At 35.7% G+C, this 20123-nt stretch overlaps 1 protein-coding gene across 1 annotated transcript in view; it reads left to right on the top strand.

Annotated features, from left to right (window-relative positions):
• The window catches only part of COL11A1 (collagen type XI alpha 1 chain), a gene marked incomplete at its 5' end in the record, with an annotated part of 131970 nt that overhangs the window by 59950 nt on the left and 51897 nt on the right, over window positions 1-20123 (top strand). Inside the window, 11 exons of the mRNA XM_029086685.1 lie at window positions 712-765; window positions 846-890; window positions 4234-4287; window positions 5209-5316; window positions 7789-7842; window positions 10812-10865; window positions 13053-13097; window positions 13228-13281; window positions 13377-13421; window positions 17280-17333; window positions 18203-18256. Coding sequence (XP_028942518.1) covers window positions 712-765; window positions 846-890; window positions 4234-4287; window positions 5209-5316; window positions 7789-7842; window positions 10812-10865; window positions 13053-13097; window positions 13228-13281; window positions 13377-13421; window positions 17280-17333; window positions 18203-18256 — 621 coding nt within the window. The remainder of the gene's footprint in view (window positions 1-711; window positions 766-845; window positions 891-4233; window positions 4288-5208; window positions 5317-7788; window positions 7843-10811; window positions 10866-13052; window positions 13098-13227; window positions 13282-13376; window positions 13422-17279; window positions 17334-18202; window positions 18257-20123) is intronic.

Consider the following 20123-nt stretch of genomic DNA (forward strand, 5'->3'; position numbering starts at 1 on the left):
ATTTTGTTCTCTGTCCATCTCAGACATCAGAGAATCAACAAAGCAACTCAGCCTCAGACACAGATATGTATGTTTCAAGGCTTCCTTGCTTCCATTGCTTTCAGAACTCAGTTTCTTTAGACACTGCCAGCGGATTGCATAGTATTGAAGTTAAGCATCTCTAAAATGCTCAGGAAACAGTAAATAACAGCATCCAGTTACCAGTTAGTATTGATAGCACCATGAGCCTTTTAGCTTTCAGGTTTGGAATCTCTCTCTCTTTTTTTTTTTTTTTTTTCTCCCCAAGACCATGATTTTTATTATTATCATTATTTTGATCTCTACTTTTGACTTGTGTCATCATAATAATTAACACAGATATTTTCTCCAGTAAGACAACACTAGTTTCTATTTGGTGTCTTTTTGTTTGTTTGTGTTTGTTTTGTTACATTTTCCATTTACCATTGTTTCAGATAATTTATATTGTGGATAGAAGTTTCCCCAATACACAAGTAGAACCAAGTCCCTAATTTTATTAATAGTTTTATAGTGACATTGAAGGGTGCTTTGTGATGCTATAACTTTTCTTAGTGGCAGGCAGCCCAATGTTACTTTGAAGTCTCACACAAGACTGCTGCATTATAGTGAAAGAACAAGGATTAGACTCAGAAGAGAACTGCTTGCTAACCAAGTACTGTACAAACAAAGGTTCTTTACTCCAATATATTTTAGGGGCCTCCAGGTCCTCAGGGTCCCATTGGCTATCCAGGTCCTCGTGGTGTAAAGGTAAGATTTAATTACTGGATTCCTCTGCCCACCCTTTCTGAATATATACATGTGGGTAATTCTTTATATTCTTCCTTTAGGGAGCTGATGGTGTCCGTGGTCTCAAGGGATCCAAAGGTGAAAAGGTAAATCTGACTGCATTTAATTTACCCCTTTTTCTGTGTTCCGTATTTAACTGCAACATCTGTCTCCTCCACTGCAATATGTTTTCTCTTGCAGCAGTGGGTTTATTTTTGCCTTACCCTAAGGACATACGAAGCCTAATTCATAAATCAGTGACTTCCATGGTTATTTACACTGGTACAAAGTGAATATAAAACCTTCAGTTATTAGAATGGGTTTGGATCCTCTTCACACCAGTTTAAATAACTTCTCTCTAAGGTGCTCTTAAGTAGAGAATTAGACATCCCCTCTCTTGCTAATAGACACTATAGTGGATACTAAGAAGTTTGCACAGCAGAGAGATTTGTGGTGATAATAGTATTATCTGTTTTGGTAGTGCTGTAGGCTAGATTTTGTATTTTTTTGTGTGCATCTTCCAATGGCTTTCTAGGCTCCAAGTATTTTTGTCCCAGATCTTTGGCTTTGCCAAAGTGATGGACAGCCCCAGTCAGATGCATATATATGAACACAAAGAAAGCTTTACATCCACTTGATACCAATAATTCTGTATGTAGAACTCTTAATAGAGCAAACACCAACTACTGCAATCTCTACTGACTTCTGATGGTCTGCAGTGGCTGAAATTACAGCCAGTATTTGTTTAAATTCCAACTTTCCTCAGCACTCAGAATGAGGCGGATAACAAATACCATCAGTCATACCTCCTGACCACACAGGCAAATTCAGCCTTGTGGCTCTGGTGGCTACTGTGTATGTATTTATAGCTGTTTCTAAAGCAGAAGACTCACTCTTGACAAAAAACCTTGATTTCAGCACTAAAAATCTGTCTTTCAGGCTCAGATGCCAGGAGTTGGTGTACATTTTCAGGCTTTCCTAAACCACAGTTTGTCTAGTCTGCGTACTCATTGTAGAGATGCTCATTAAATCTAAGCTCAAAAGGAATGTGTTTAATACCTGTGGAGACTGGACGGTTCAAAAAACAGATTTTCATTTGCCTTATCGAGTGATTAATATCCAACTAGGATAAAATACAGGACTCACATATGAATAAGATTGATATATGTGTGTATATATACGTGTATATCAATGAATACTGATTAGCATAATCTCCACAATATTTCTGTGTTCCTTAAAATTGCTCTCACATTTGCACTGAACTCTAGTGAATACTTCAAAAGCTCACACATAGATTTCATAGATTGTCCTCACAGTGCTTTAAAGGTCTGGTGCACTGGCCTTTTTTACTGAAATTATTCAGATGCCATTACATGGAGGACAGCAGTGTAAGAGACAAATAAATAAACTGATCATTCAGGAAAGCCTCTGTAGATCTGGAAGGGTCCCAGGGATGTCAGAGGAGGTCTATCTCTCTATTGACCAGTAAGTGACTAGAACTCTTTAGCTACTTTATTTTTTGTTAACAGCGGAAGAAGAAATAGAGCATTCTGCTCTCTCCTCCTCCATGGAATAAAATAAACCTCTTGTAGATCTCAATAGCTGGAACCTCACTGTGAAAGCTGAAGAAGAGTTTCAGTTCTTTTGGCAGCCATTTGGTCAGTTGATGGCACATGGTCAGTCCTTGCTGATATGTAGCAAAGCGTTCTCATATAATTATTTCTGTCCATGGCCATAACTGAGCAACTTTTACAGCTAGAGGTTTTTTTTTGTGTATTCTGCACTCTACCTTTTTCACCTCTCCCTAAGGTTTAAGAAAGATCACCTTGAATTTTTAATTTATACAATATAAGATGACTGTATGAAGCTTAGTTTCACCATCTGGAAAGCATGGGAAAACCACTTTTAGAATGGTTTTTAGTATTTTTTTTTTAATGAAACATGATTGGTTGCCTCATCTCTTTTTTACAGGAATACATACTGTTGAGAAACTATATTTGCTTGTTTGAGGGGTTTTTTTATTATTTTAATGTCTCCTCACCTATTTTGAGCTGTTTACCACCAGAAGATCTATTTTTATCACCCTTTCTAGAGTTATTTGTTGCATACAGTATGACTACTTCTGAACAGAGTCAAAATGACTTTAGCCTTGCAGTATGTCTCAACTGCTGATCAGGGAGAAGATAAAGCTTTTGTAGACCATGGAATGCAAAATACAAACTTATTTTTCAAAGTGAGGATGAAATAGAAAGTCTGTCTTGGTTTTTTGTTTTTTTTTTCAGTAACATGGAGCACAGTATCACTGTTTCCTGGCTTTACTGACAGTCCAAATATTACTCAGATTCTAAGTCAGCAGTATCACTTCAGCATATAAAAAACTAACAGCATCATAGTAAAACATTTCACTATGTGCTCTTCCATCACAAAGGCCTTTGCTCTCAGGATATAACTAAGCATCAGATAAAAATGCAGTCAGTAATCTTTGTTGTCTGGATGTTGGAACAGTAGTTGTATGATGAGTTGTAAGAAAGAGGGAACCAAAAGATGATCAGTTATGCTAGACCAAGTAATGAACAACTCAACTGAACAGCTCTGGAGATTTCTATTTGTATCTGAACTAACTCATACAGGTGTAAATGAAGTTTGTGTGAGTACTGTCTGCTTTGTGTGAGTACTTCAGCACGGAAGCCTATTAAAATGCTTGGACTAAATTCTCTGCCAGAATTTACTAGGTAGTAAATAAGTAATTCTTGCTAGGAATAACAATAATGCATACCTGTTTTGCCACTCTATATGGGTTCAATCTTCATGTCCATTGTTTTTTCTACTTTCTTTCAATCACGTCAGCCAATGGGAGTAGGCAGGGCTGTGTATTGCCAGACATTGAACTATTATATAGAAATTACTACTCTTTTAGGTTATGAACTACTTCTTCTTTTAGGTTATATGTCTATCTTTTTATTTACCTATTACAACCAGCAAATTTTTTATTCCTTTCATTATACTATTAAGACGCTAATTAAAAGAAAAAATAATTAAAAGGGACGTTCTGCTATCAAAAAGAAAAACACTGAACAATTTGCCACCCATTTTTTAGTTAAGCAAATGGATGACCTTATTAGAAAGAGTGATAATCAAAAAGGCTTGGGAGTTAAGAAAGGACTTTACAAGATAATTCATAATAAAACAGAAGAATTAAAAAGATTTTAAACAGCTTTAAACAGCTGTTATTAAGAACTTTCAAACTAAAAAGTCATTTTGTACAGTGAACTGATATACTTTCTCTAAAATAGCAATAGCCATATTAGATTTTCTGGTGTCTGAAGTTCTCACTTTATCTGTGCAAATTATTTTAATCTGTAGTAAATAAATTTTCTTATTCTGTCCGCAGAAAAAAAAAAAATCTTCACTATTACTAAAAGTCGTTACATGCATTTCTGCCTTTTTTAGGGTGAAGATGGTTTTCCAGGATTTAAAGGTGACATGGGCCTTAAAGGTGACCGGGTAAGCATTTATTCATAGCCCGTATGTTCTTAAAAAGTTTAAGTGTTATTATTTTGAAAGGATCACTGAGGTGAACAAATACATTTAAACTAAAAATAAAGATAGTAGCTTAAATTATTTCTATTCCCTGTGCAGGCACAGTTTTGAGCCAGAAATTTGGTTCTTGTGAATCAACAATGGTGCAGTTATAAAGACAAAGAGAATGTCAGTCTTGGATATCCATTGCACTAAGCTTCTTCCTAGGGAATCTCCTTTTCCAGATTCCAAGATATCCAGTGTTTGCCTGAGGAAAATTAATGTATCCAGGATAAAGGTGTTTCCATTCCAACCTAGCATCTTGTATTCCTCTTCCAAAATGTTGCTTATTTAGCCCAATGGGCACTTATTTCCTTTCATAGGAAGTGTTGTGGAGCCTCTCACAAGAGGCTCCTAGCCTATATCTGTTTTCTGTATACCTAAATAACTGTGAAGGCAGTATCCACATAAGTACTTAGATACAGACATTTTTCTTTCTATGGACTATCAGAGGGCCTTCACAAGAATTTAGGGAAGGAAGAATAAGAATATGCAGTTTCAAAATGCAGCTCTCTTCAGGCAAGGTGACTAGGCTCTTACACTTGTGAAAGTAATATTTACTGCCTAATTTTTATGTATTTGCATTTATATTATAAGCATAAGCAGTGGTATATTCCTAATCGGAAACTGGACGGGGCTTTGAGCAATGTGATGTAGTTGATGTCCCTGCGCATTGCAGGGGGGTTGGACTAGGTGACCATTAAAGGTCCCTTCCAACCCAAACAATTCTGTGATTCTAATCTCTGTTTACATTTACTGAAAACTTATTTAAAAGTACTTGTAGGTAGTGTCTCTAATATATGCATAAAGGCAATTGTTCCATATTTATAAGGCGGTGTATTTTAGGGAGAAGTTGGTCAGCCAGGTCCACGAGGAGAAGATGGTCCAGAAGGTCCAAAAGGTCGAGCAGGTCCGTCTGGGGACCCAGGTGCTGCTGGTCCAGCTGGTGAAAAGGTCAGTGGCCAGATACAAACATGAACATGTCATAGCCTCGTAACATAGATGGAGCCCATGATCATCATCACTAAAAAAACAAGCCTCCAGGTCTGTAAAATCTTTAGTTACCTAACAGTAGCTTTTATGAGACACTGCTACAGCAGGCCTCTGGAGTTCACATTTGAACAAGTATTGGGAATCATAATTTTCTAAGTATACAAAAATGACATTATAATACTTTATCAACATGTAAGGCAGCTAAATTCTTATCCCAAATTACATACAGTGCATGCCAGCTAAAAAAATATGATGCAAATAAAATAGTTGGGCACAAAGGAGGCTAAAGGTGCTGCTGGAGGGTGAATTAATATTCACAGTCATATTATGAGAAATAGTGACATAAAGATTTATTTAAAAAGAAAAAATATCCTGAAAAAAAATCCAAAATAGGGTTGGCAAAAGTGAAAAGGGGCTATTAAAAGGGTGGAGTGAAAAAAGGATAGTGATATGAAATACAGGAGAGAACAAGCATAAAGATAAGTACAAATATCTGTAGAATCCTGACCTCCACAAAAAACCACTTGAGGCTGGTATGGAGAAGGAAAGGAGGCTGAGGAATGCATGTGCTGGTACCATATTTCACTGATTATGAGTATCAAAAAAGAAAGGTGATTTGAGCAGTGGCATTTTGGATAATTGGGAAAGAATGCTAAAATAAAATAAAACAAAAATGATGGTTCAGAGATGTGTATGCTATAATTCACAAAAGTGAGAAGATGCTGGTGAAAATATTTCCCTTAATTTTTTTTTTGTAACTGGCTTTAATGCTAGTTCTGTCGTGAAAAGAATAAGACAGAAGGCGCATTTTACATTTCTTTCTCACTTGTGCTGTCTTTAAAATAGGAATAGTTAGTATTTTCCAGCAACATCCCATCTGACATTATGATTAACTATTCTATCTGTCTTTTTGTCTGTATACAGTCTTTGAAAATATACATTGAAATCTTAATAAGTACATGGTACTACTAAAAAGATAGAAAGCTCACAGCTAAGAGTTTTGCCAGAAAGAAAAAAACAGATACAGCAGACTTGGGAACAAACTCTCTTTTCATCAAAAGTTGCTACTTTTTGCAAGTATGCCATTAGTAGAAATTCAGAAAGGTGTTAAGGTTATAATTTAAGCCCAATGTAATTCATAAGCTCTTAGAAAAGTGTATATCCAAAATCTGAGTTCACTTATTACAAAAAATATTTATTTTCAGTTTTACTTAACTGTTAGGAGCTATTTATGAATTCATGTTCTCACAATTTTGCAAGACATCTCAGCGGCTATTAGGTAATTGAATTGATTCATTAGATTATTAATTAAAGAATGTATAAAAAAAGAAACTCCAAACTATTCTCCTACATGAATGCAAGGCTGAGTTCACACCAGAAACCAGTGTACTCAGTTTTAACTAGATCAGCAAAAAAATCTCGTATAATAAGGATCATATTATCTTCACCTTCAATGTATTTGTGTTCTCCAGGAAGAACTGTATGGAATTGTAGACTCAAAGTTATTCCTTTTCTACAAATATTTATACCTTTTCTTGTCCATTGTAAGTCAAACATCTGTGGATATTCTGTAGATACTTGGCCAAAACTTTTGGGTCAGAGGACAATTCTATGATGTTAGTCCTGTGATATTTATTTTAGCATAAAGACTAGAATAATCTTTGTAAACTTGTAGATCACCCCACAATATTAGGGAAGCATCTGTAAGACTAGTTGTCAACATCCTATTCCTTTGTCATTCCTATGACTTATTTAATACAAAGGTACTACTCTTCCATAGTAATGAAAGTACCACGGTAGTCTTGTATTCTCTGTGTTCAGATCTCTTTCTCAACCAACTCAATGGGGTAGGGTATTGTATTTCATTTCTAGGAATGGTTGATGTCAGTGTTGATCAGACTGCTCATCCTGTTGTCCTTTCTGAACATAGCAAGGTTGTAATATTTGTTGACAAATCTATTGTTGGCAAATATTAAGTGGGGTATGTTTTATCATAGTCTCAAACAGTTTAGGACTGTTCAAGAAAAAGTTGGTATTTCAAATGTCTATTCATGGAAAAAAAAGCAGCCATCACACAGTATAAATTAAAAAAGATTTCTTTTCACTTAAACCTATTAACAACCTGATTTCTTAGATAATATTAATAGTTTAATTACCTCAGCCCCACATCACTACACAGCACTTAATGGGGGGGAAAAGAAGACACTGGGTGATTGGCTTTGCTGAACTCATTCACTGGAGTGAGATTTTTATTTAAGTTTGTGGAACTAAGCCCACTGCTGATTAATAGTTAAAATGATAATTTTTTTTTAATTGAATAATGTATCCCATGAAGTATCATCAGTCTAAGATGTGGAAAAAATATTTTCTGTAGAAGTTTGCTGAACCACTAAGGAGGATAAAATAAAATTTAACACTGCCTTCTTATTGCAGGGTAAGCTTGGTGTACCCGGATTGCCAGGATATCCAGGAAGACAAGGTCCAAAGGTGAGCTATAAATGAGCTGTATATCTTATGTTTTGACATTAATCACAATGGCAGTTACTTTATTTGTGTGTTTGGAGAAGCAGAGTGTGGGCATCAAAGCAAGGGCTATTTTTCACGTTTCCTTTCTTGATAATCATGTTCTGAAGTAAAATCTTTAAAAATGTTGGTATGGAAGGGGAGTGCTTTAAGGAGCACTACCTTTCCTCTTCTTAACTCTTCTGCCTTCAACCTTTGCCATCCTCTCATGAGTTGTGTTTTTGTGTGAGCATTAGACCAACACACATTAAACAATTTGAAAACAGAGAAACTGCTGATATGGTTGAAAGAGAATGAGCACTATATTGACCACTAAATGGATGCTGGTAGTGATGGAGTAATACATCAGTTTTCTATGTGGTACAAGGGTTCCATTTGTGTCATTACTGCTTCTTCCATAGAATAAGGCGTACTTCTTTGAAACATGTAATTTACAATTTTCATCATGTTTTCCTTTTGCTTCTGTTAAAACAAACATGGCAAAACCGAACCCTTAGTTATGTGCCTACATCTGTCCTTCAGCTATCTTTTATGTTTTTATTGCAATAGAAAACCATATGGGTGGCTTCTGATTTGAGTGAGGGCCTATATATTTAAAACATTTTTATGAAACATATTTTTAAAAAGGTCATCCTAACACAGCTTTAGGAAATGGGCACACTAAATTAATTGCAAACTCTCTTTTCTGAGATTAGCAAGAAATTAAAAATGGAATAAAAACATAATTCTACAGACATTTCCCAGTGTAGAGGAGGCCATTAGGGAGACGTTCCACATTGTCTCAAAGATGACTCATCTAGGGAAATATCGCAAGTAAAAGAATCCCTTTCCCCTTCTACACAACTGAACAATCAATCTGCAGTAAAATCCTCATTTTTGCTCTACTTTTTATTTTAAAATTTGAAATTAGGATTTTTTTGAAAAATTCAACTTCCTGGCTGGCTAAGCAAAGTGTTTTTCTGACTCTGCCCTATACTTTGTCCCTTTTTAGTCAAGTTAATGAACTATCTGAAGAATGCTTATTCATTGACCACTCTGTGTCAGTGAAAATTACCAAAACGGTATATGGAAATTATTAATGAAAAATATTCACCTTGAGAGACATGTTTTTTTGCTTCTGTTTCTTAACACAAATGTCTGAGATTTCAGTCTCTCTTTTTGTTCTCCTTTAGAACTGTCTTTAGAAAAGTCTAAGATCAAAGAGGTTTTACATTATTCAGTTCTAAGAATAAAAATGAAGTAACACTTCAAAGTGGATTGATTCTTTTTTCAGCAAAGACTTAATCAAGAATTTCATTACATTAAATTTTTATCACATTAAAACTGAAAGTAGTTCTCAAGCTGAATCCACTGTTTGCTCTTCTAATTTGTCACTTAAACTTCCAAGGAAGAGTAATAACAGCTACAATACATCGACTCACTAGAGACTTGTTTTGAAACTTATTCACAGCCCAGTTCAAACTAATGTAAGGGAGTGAGAAAAAAAGAAGCAGAAAAACACATTAGCTGTGTAAAGCAAGTAAGAAATCTTGACCCAGTATTGTCAAGAAGGTTCACACCATTCTTTTTCTTGTCACTTACTTGCTTTTCATTCTTTTTCTTCTAAGAATTTTTCTTAGAGTACTGCCATTATCTGATAATTTTCACTATTTTTTTTCTCCTGTTCAGTCCCTCTTGATTAGCACAACTGCAAAAAGTACTGTCTATATAAGATATTTAGAACCAAGTCATGCCCATTAATGCCTGATCATTACAGTTTGTGTTTTCCTCTGGCCTTCTAATTGTAAGGAACATGCTTGGACTTCACAGAGTAGAATTTTCACAGTTTTATTCACATTTTAAGTTATAATTGGTGAAGAACTAAAAAGAAAGAAAGAAAGGAAGAAAGAAAAGAAAAGCAAATATCTTCCTTTTCTCCTACCAGTGAATATCAGTCAGGTTTTCATGAGAACCAGTGTCAGTGAAGTTGTACTGCCTCTGAGTCACTAATGGATAATTGGAATGATTATGTGAAAGAAGATTCATTAAAAGGAAAACATAAGTAAGAAAAAGAGAAAAAAGGAAAAAGTACTTACTGATGTTTCAAACAAGAGGACCAAGAAATTTTAAAGTTTTTGTTATATACATTTTATTTGCCAATACTAATACCAAGCTGCACAGATATAGATGCATTATCACAGCCAGGAGTCTGGCCTGTAGTTTCAGTGGCTGACCAAACCAAAAACTGCTTTGATTTTCATCTCCAGTCCCTTAAAAGTATATTCTGTCAAGTCTGTCACCTCTTTGACCCCAAGTTGCTTATGACAAATTAACACCTTGGCAGGTAACAAGTTTGCTGTCCCTCTGGACCTGTATACCATAAAGAAAATAGTACTGTTCAGATTAGACTGGACAGTTAGCAGGAGAAAAAAGCACATGTACAAACTGCATGTATCAGTTAAATGAAACTGGCCAGTGGTCAGCCTACAGTGATTAAAGCACCTGAAATCATTTACAGCTCAATAAAGTGAATAGAGGACCATTGTTCAGATGTGGTAACACTTTGCAATTATTTTGCATGAAGTCCTTTTGTAAAATAATTATTATACTGTGAGGCAACAAATCCTTGTTTGTTCCTCTTCATTATCACACAGTTATTTCTAGTGATTTTTTTTTTTCCAATGTTAAAAATGGTGGAGATTTAATTAATACTTTATTGTCTAATAAGATGACAAATAATGTCCATTTTATACACCCATTTTTTTAATGCATTCTGGACTTAAGGCATTATGGTAAGTTAATTTACAGCTATTTATCAGAGCTATGAGACTTGCAAGTTTGAAGTGTACAATGTATGTGATGTTGGAGGTGTGCTTTGCATAGAAATTAAATGTTGGCTATATTAGTGGTTTGCTATTGATATCCTCTGATATTTGCACTGATTTCTTATGTAGGGCTCAACTGGTTTCCCAGGATTTCCAGGTGCCAATGGAGAGAAAGGTGCAAGGGTATGATAATTCATGCTTGCATGACATTTAATTAACTTTTGGAACTCGGTGCTATGGGAAGTAACTGAAACCTAAGGATACAAAGATACTACTACCTAAAGAACTATAAAAACAGGCTTTTCACACTTAAGATGAACCTTCACAGCTATGTAAAACAGACCATACTGAGACACTAGTTCTCATTCTTTAAGGTATTAATCTCAATATACAGGAACTCAGACACTTTCTCACTGTGTATTTTATGACAATTATATATTTGGAAAAAAGACAAGAAATTACCTTTGCTGAAGCATCTTTCTTGACAGTATAGCACATAACCTGGCAAGGACTATTTTCCTGTATCCCATGAATTATCCTGCTACCATGCAATTTACCCTCAAGGAAATTCAACCTGTACTTCATAAGTATTCTGATTTGACACAAGCTTTTTTTATAGGCTGAGCTTTGAAAATGTAAAATATACCAGACAAGACAAAGAACATATACTATTACATATATTAAAAAATAGATGTAAAATTGCAGCTTTTGCTGCTTTGTTTACTTGAAGCAGGTGAGGGAAGATGTTATGCATATTCTTGAAACTGTAAAAATGAAATATAGGTTAGAAAGAGGTCCCTGTGCTGTTGTCTCTAAAGCTCAGCTGAACATAGAAGAACATGTTGTTAGATGATGAAATTAGGATGATGAATCAGAATTCATAAATGATAGCAACTTGAAGTCAAACTGAAGTAATGCATGTCATTGTTCTTAAGAATCCATTTAAATTTGCAGGATGAACACAAGCAGAGATTCATTATTTCAGGATGAAATATATGAAATCCAATTGCATTTGCACTGCTTATGTATGGTTTAAATTGTTCTTGTATTATTTTAGCTAAGATAAAAATATGATATGGACAGACGCAAGCAATAAAACATTTTTTTTCTCCTTGTTGAGAAAAATGAGACATGACTGCTAATCAAGATATCAGATTAAAAAAAAAAAAAAAACCAAGCAAAATTATAACATCAAAGGACAGATTTAAAATTATGAAAATCTAATTATATTGATCCATTATTCGGCCTTCATAAAGTCTTCAATTCAGCTAGGGTACTAACCACATCATTAATACCTTCAAGCCACATGCATACTTAAGTATTATGCTGATCATCAATGAGACAATAACTGCTCATTTTGCAATGTGAATGAGGTATTGTTAATAATCTTGCCTAAAGCGATATCATCGTGGTTTATGCTAACATACACACTGGTACTAGGAAAGACAGTCATTGTCCCTGAGAACTTCCCAAGCTGTGTAGCACTTTAAGAACAACATATAATTTTTATTTTGATAAGCGAGGTAAAAATCAATGTAGAAAAACCCAAAAACCCCACACACAAGAAAACCCTCAAGAAAACAGGTGTGTGCATTTAATTTATTTCAAATAAAAGCAATATTTATACTAAAATATCTCTGCTGATTTTTTGTTGCTGTTGTGTTTACCTCAAAGAAAGAAAGTACCAGTCATCAGGTTCGTTCTTCTACCTGAAGTATACTCTATTGAGTTTTAAGCTTCTTTGCATTAGAATGCACAGCAATACTAATGCCAAGCCTAAGGAAAAAAAAAAAACAAAACAAAAAAACCTCTTGACTATGATTAAGAGATATACTGAAGCAAAAAATTAAGGGCTGGTATTCTGGCAAGTTCTGTATCTCTGTGCAAGTGTGCAGAATCCTGGTAGCTATTACAGTCCCTGTTTCTGTTATTAAAAAAGAGAGGGTTGCCCTTTTTTTGCTCTGTTAACCTGTGGAGCTGTCCATGGGAACCTGGGAATTTTGTCTTCAAGGCTGCTATTACATTGGAAATTACACCAAGGCTTTCAGACTACTGCAGAAGGACTCTGCTTGTTGTGTGCTCTCTTCATTACTATTTTAAAGTAGTTTAAAAAGTTCTAATGCCTGTGACAGAATCTGACTTTGAGGGAAATTTAGCACATTTAGCTACAAGTCCCAGTGAACTCAGAAAGATAATCAATTTTATCAAGGACCATGATTCTGTAAATTGAAATGCAAAGTAGATACTTAAAGACAATATTTAAAACTAAGGGAGCTGCAATCTGCCCCACTTCAGTAAAAAAAAAACAAAACAAAAAACCTTCTCTCACAACTACAATGTCTGCTGAGATGATTTCTGTGAACTTTACAGGGATTACATGGTAAACCAGGCCCCAGAGGACAGCGAGGACCAACGGTATGTACTTTTGCTTTGCATTTTAAAGGCTTTCCTATATTCATCTCCTCTACTATACTGTGAAGAATTATTTTGATTTTATGATAGTATCCAATAATTATCCTCAAGTGCATCTGTGCTAAATTGACAGGGTCCAAGAGGCTCAAGAGGCCCCAGAGGTCCCACTGGCAAACCAGGTCCAAAGGTAATTATCAAGCACACTGTATAGATTGGCTAAAGGCTGTTTCTTTTAAATAAAATAGAAGTCTAATCCTTGAACATATTGCCTTTCTTTTCCAGGGTACTGCAGGCAATGATGGTCCTCCTGGCCCACCAGGTGAAAGGGTATGTGGAAGCTATTTATGTACATGTTGTTTGACCCACTACATAGGAGTGTTATTTGAGGGAGGGTTGTTTTATTTTTAGTTCTCCCTCTCATGTCTTTGCCGTTCTCCAACCAGAGTAACCAGAACAAGCAAAACCTCAGTTCCAGTGATGCTTTTCACAAAGTTATGAATGGGGTAGCTGAAGTTCGCTGAAAGTTTCTTCCCTCTGTATCTCAGTTTTGTACAATTAGGACACAGAGAATATATACACACTTTGTATTATATCCATGGACTTTGTATATATCCAAATGCAACTTAGAGTTGTACTTGCCAGCCTGTGCTCTTAAGAATGCCCTATTTACTGCAGTGTACTGCTTGTTTATGGGATTTACAAATTACTCGAACAATCTCCAGAAGCTTCTTTGTTGAAGCAGCTGATTTTTTTTTTTTGTTCTAATCAGCTAAGGCTTCCCTTCAACATACTTTCTGCATGCTTGAGAAATCCTATTGTGCTTGCTAAAATAAAAGTTTCTGCTTGCTATTATTTTACCAATCAATACACAAATCCAATATAGCCCATTACACAGCAGTATACAGAAAAATAATATTGATAAATCAGATTTGTGATAGCAGCACTTGAAAAACAACTCAGTTTAAGTGGACATGCTCTCTGTCAAAGTATTTTTGCAAAACTTAAGAACAAACTTTCTTTTGTAGTCGTATTTCATTAAACTACTAATCTTTTTTTCATGTAAAAAATCTATAAATCCTTTCCCAGTACCTACCCCCAAGTCCCAGTGATCTCCAGAAGTCTTACTCCTCAGTTTTCCTGTGTTCCATAATGTCACTTTGTTACACTATTTTCTTGCTGAATACATGCACACTTGGTGTAATAATACTAGCAGAACAACAATAAACTGGTCTTTTTTTACAATGACTAAGCAAACTGAGAAAGGAAAAAAGCCATAGGATCAGACCACATGGTTTGATTGTAGTTTCCTTGAGATAAGGACGTCCATAAAACTAATGAGAACAAGAGCATGGCATGCGTGTGTTCTAGAAATCTCAAATTTTCAGTTTGTGTGTCTGCATAAAGCAATTAAGGTTAATTTTGCTTGGTTTATCCTCAGCAGTTCCAAGTAGAGAATTAATAGACATCTGTCTGCTACACACACGTAAGGGAATGCACATGCCTGCATATCTAATGTCACATTTTTCTGCTTAAGAAAAAAATTCTTTTTCTTTTGACTGAAAGCCATTAAAGCATATGCCAAAAAAATCAATACGAAGTACACTGGAAACAAAAGTTTTAGTTTACTAAAAACCTTTCATACTCGTTGTTTTAGCTCTTTCATTCCTGAAGCAGAATATTACTTAACTGTTCAAAAGACTGGTTAGCGGAGCAGGACAGTCGTTCTTGCAGTAAGGAGGAGAAGTAGGATAGAACAGAAGGAAAGTTGAGGACTGGAGGACTAGAATGTAGCCAGTACATATGGAAGGCAACACTCCAAGGGGGGCTGCAGTAAGAAGTTGAAAGTACCTCTATATCAAGCAAAAGGCAATGTAGCAAGTGGAACATGGACAACAGGAGTAAGTGGAAAGTTTGGGTGAAACAGGAATGATGTGTCAAGTAAGAGACACAGAGGCAAGAAGCTGGGATTCAAGAGAGGAATGAGTTAACTAGGATGCTGAATGCAGAGATCTAGGCATAGTCCAAGAAATGAACTGTAGGTTGGTTTACACTGAGGTGGAACATGAGAGGCAGGCTACCAGAAGGTGAATAGCAGAGCTTTGTGAAGGAGGAGTTTGCTGACAGCTCCAAGAAGTTACAAGAAAGAAAAGCTGTGGGGGGACTGAAAACAATGAGCAGATCAATCCAAGATGAAGGCATCCCTGGAGAGAAATTGATTAGAGCAAAGAGATGAAGAGTTGCAGAGCACCACATCTCATATCACTTGTGTAATATGTGTGAGGTATTCTATTTGCTTCACAATGGGGGTGAATTTCAGCCAAAAAATTAAACTATCATTTCTACTCCGCTGAGACTATTTCAGATACCAGACATGTAAACATTAAATAATATGTCCTGTGTAGCTACTGTTAAAATAAAATTTAATGACAAAAAAGAAAATGTAATTTTGACAACATGCTGTTGGTATTCTATTGCTTTTTCTCACATAATCCATCAATCCAGAGGCTTGAAATCTGCAAGCCATAATGTGAATTTAAAAAAATGCAAATCTTCTTTTCCTAAAAAGCCTCAAGATGCAAGGATCAAAGTACAGTGGGAATTTATGAGAAAGAAGGTGCAACCAACAGTAAAACTTGGAGTTGTGGTATTATAACCCAATTACTGAGAGGGACCAATTTCTTTCATATATTTTCTACAGTAACTGAGTCAATTTTAATAGTTTTCCTCTATAAAACTCCTCAGTTTTTTGGAAACTATATGCTCTATGTTATACCCAGAAGCAAATGAGGAAAGCAGAGACAGCAGAATCAAAAAAAACCCCAGAACCTCATATGAAAAATATTGGTGTGCTATGGAGGTTTCAGAAAAATTTTTACACCTGTTTTGGAAGAGAAAATAAAAATGAAGGATAATGCAGTAAGATCATAAAGATTTCTTCCTTTACTAGCACTTCTTAGTTGGCTCAGATTTAGTATTACAATATAATAAATATCTGCCCTGGAATAAGATTCATTTAAGGGCAAATTCTCCAAGGTTGGGCACGAAGGATTCTCTCCCACAGCTACATTTGCACACTGCTTTGCTTACTGCAGGAAGTAGCCATGCTCCGGAACTGAGCCTGGGCTCTAACCAGTGAGGCTTCAGGAACTCAGAAACAGCATGTTATCGGAGGAGTAGAAGGTAGCATAATTTGAGAGATGTGGCCTCCTGCTTCAAGTCTTTTGCATCAAACTTCAAACCAACATTTCTAATGTATTTTGACAGCTGATGTTTTAGCAAAACCAGATTATCATTTACCAAGTAGAAAAGAATAAAGTCTTACACTATGACTGGGGTACATGGCTCTGCTATGGGACCATGTAGAATAAATAAGGTTTTTCAGGTTGCTGCTGTCTGATTTAGCACACTAAAAACTAAACAGGAAAAATTATTTTAATAAGCTGACATAAGAAACAGTCATGCAAGCTAATACTTTGTGTAGATATCTATGTGTATAGATGTATGTGTACATTCATGTATGTACACATGTATATACTTGTACGTATACATACACAATGCACTAACTCATATGATCATCTTTAACTACATTTGTAAAACCATGCTGCATAAAATTTTTTCTCTTCATATATATGTGTCTATAGAAAACTAAATAAAGTGTTCATACATTATGTGTTTTTTTCAGCTATCTCAACTATTTTTCATTATAGCAAGAATGTTGTATTTAGACTCTGGTAATTCAGGATAGCTTACTCTATTTGGAAGTTTGTACTGGCTTGAAATATTGTCAGAGTGTACAAACTGCCAATGAATGTTGGACTCAAAGTTAAAGAGACCACCAGGCTATTAATTAATTCCCATGATTTATGCAACACAGAAAATGATGTTTCTTACTGACAGTTGATTCCTACGTCATTATGCACAGTTTCAGGGGTCAAACACAGACATACTTTATATAAGTAGTTTTCTGTTTTCTTTTTTCTTTTCAGGCAGTATTGGTTTCAGGAAATCCCCTTCTATGCATGTGAATTGTTGCTACTGACATTTATGGCAGTGGAGCTAAGGCTTTGTACTTGTAACCAGACATTATCTGCAGAGTTCATATATTTTATAAGTGAAGCAAACTTTTCAATACAGTGTTACGGCAGCTAGAGTAAAACTTTATGTGTTTGGTTGCCTTTATACTAGGGACCACAAGGGCCTCAGGGACCTGTTGGATTCCCTGGACCAAAGGGACCTCCAGTAAGTATCTTTTTAATTAAGTATGTGCAACAACAGGAATGTTATTTTTCATGCAATGTTTTTGAAGTTAGTATTTGAAGATTTATTTAAGGAATGGTTTATGTATAGGTTACAAATATGCTTATTGAGCTTTAAGGCTAAGACAAGAACTCACATTTTCAAAATTATCATTGGTGCAGCTCATATGACATTCAGCATAATATACTAAATGCAAATCTTCTAGTATGCTGATTGCAATGTCCAGGTGACAGACTGGGTTTTGGGAAAATATTATGTTGCTGGTGTATATTTTCTTTTAACAATTGATTCCCTGAGGAAAAAATGAAGAGGGACACATTCATTAGTAGCAGAAATGTATAGAAGTAATAGCACAATTGAGCTTCAACCTGAACTGGTAATACTGCTCTTCTAGTGTGTTTCTGCTCATGTGGATTAAGTACAAAAGCATCAAACCACTTGTGATTTTATTCACCATGCATTTGTTATTTTTATTTCCTGTGCTAAAAACTGAAATTTCATCAAATACTCCTGTAATGCTTAGTTTTGTGTTAACTGAGTCATTAAGCAAAGAAAAATGGAAGGGAAGGAGAGAGACTTTCCATGATTTCTGAATTTACAGAAATACATTTTGAACATGCATGCATTTGACAACGTAACAGTCACTCTCCAAGCAATTACTAACACATACCAGGGAGGACACAAGGAAGATGTATTATTAAAATCATAGCTGATATAGGAGCAGTTAAGTTGTACTGAAGACTAGTCTAGAAAAAACAAAGAGATCAGAGATTCTTACAGCTAATTGCACACTTTTTTCAGAATTAAGGATGGCTGAGAAATGCTTTGATTTATGTATTTTACAATTTCAGGGGCCACCTGGAAAAGACGGCTTGCCTGGGCACCCAGGACAGCGGGGTGAAACCGTAAGTAAATGTACTCTACTGTGTTAGTGTTGTAAACCTCCAAAGTCCATGATTGTATGATCAAAACTAAAGAAACAGAGACAACAGAGAGAAAGGGAAGAGGCTGGGACTAAGAGGTTACATAACTATAGTTTTCTTATGGTTGGTAGGTTAGGCATGAGAAAGCTTTATTTTGTTTCCATGCTACAATACTGAGGTTATTCTTTGCTGTGCCCCATTACTAACATCACAATGAGCTTAAATAGTCAATAGAAGTAAAATAAATTAATACTCAGATCTCAATTTTACTGAAGATTTGTCAGGCAATTATTATATGGTTCTTATCTCACTGAATGTCATGTAACATAAATAATGTCATAATAAAAAGTCTTATCAATGGTAAGCAGCTAGGAAATTCAAAAGCCAGCACTTTGGAAAGTAGGATCATGAATGATTCAACCTGTGAAAAAAAATCTTAAATTTTGAAACTATATCCTATGTAATCCCCTTAAGAATCACAAAGAGTAAATTCTGGCAGCAAAATGAAAAAAAAAATTACATGTAACAATTTTACTGGAGTTATTTTTAAAAACTCTCTACTTCTGTAGTGCCAAAACCTTACTTATATCCCACTGAAATAAAATAAAATTCTTACTCAGATTTTTCAGAGCTAGAGAAAGCCATGTTTAGAGAGAATTTTCTCAGCATGCAAAATGTGTTTTGGGTTCCAACTTCACTGGAAATCTGTCAGTGACTGCTGAGTCACTTAAACTGCTGGAAGGGGGAGCACAGAGCTTGGAGTAACACATCATTCAGAAAAACTGTATTTTCTTCTGCTAGTACTGTATCATCATAATGCTTTGCAATGATAGTACTTTTTTGTGTGTGAGAGAAGCTTTATTGACTGCTTTGCTCTTTTCCTTTGCAATGATGCAAAGACTAGCCTCATGTACCACAAGAATAAATTTTAATCACTGTTTAGAATGCAGGAAGCTCAAAATTGTTCTTTAGTCTGGTGAGAAAAAGAACACTTACTATTTTCCCTTTGTTCTTATTTATTTGAACATGAGCCAGTAATGTGCCATTATGGCAAAGAATGCCAATAGTATCCTGGGCTGCAGTAGGGTGATCTTTCCCTTCTGTTCAGCCCTGCTGAGGCCAGGAGTATTGTGTCCAGTTCCAGACACAGTCTCCTCAGTATAAGAGAGAGAGAGAGCTACTGGAGGGAAGCCAGCAAAGGACAGGAGGTCCGAACTCTATCAGTCTTTACTCATAGGAGAGATGATCCAGTCCCTTAATCAGAGTTGGGACTGTTGAGCCTAGTGAAGAGAAGACCAGGTCAAATCTTATCAAAGCATAGAAATACCTGAAGTGAGGGTGGCCTGTGACAGGACAAGAGGCAATGGGCATAAAGTGAAACACAGGATGTTCCATCTGAACATCAGGAAACATTTTTTCATTGTGAGGGTGACCGAGCACTGGAACAGATTACCTAGAGAGTTTGCAGAGTCTCCATCTTTGGAGATATTCAATAGGTCTGCACATATTCCTAGGCAACCAACTCTCAGTGGCCCTGCTTGAACAGGGCATCTTTCCTTACAATAGGCTTCAGAAGAAGCTTAGACTGTGTAAAGGAAGGGAGACATGAATGATTCCATCTGTAGCAGTTCTGATTGTCAGTCAATAGAGCAAAGGGGTATTTTGTATCTGTTTTTAATCTGGATCATTTCAGAGGTCTGAGAGAGAGTGCCTAAACAGTTATGGCCCAAACTCAACCAGGATAACATCTGGCTGACAGCAAGAGGAAAATCAGATTGAGGAAGGTAAAAAAAGCTTAAAACGGATCTGATGGGATGGGGCAACTGTCAGTGAGATTGTGCCCAGAGGA

The sequence above is a fragment of the Antrostomus carolinensis genome, unplaced genomic scaffold (genome assembly GCF_000700745.2).
Source record: "Antrostomus carolinensis isolate BGI_N321 unplaced genomic scaffold, ASM70074v2 scaffold4589, whole genome shotgun sequence".
In the NCBI taxonomy this organism is placed as follows: domain Eukaryota; kingdom Metazoa; phylum Chordata; class Aves; order Caprimulgiformes; family Caprimulgidae; genus Antrostomus; species Antrostomus carolinensis.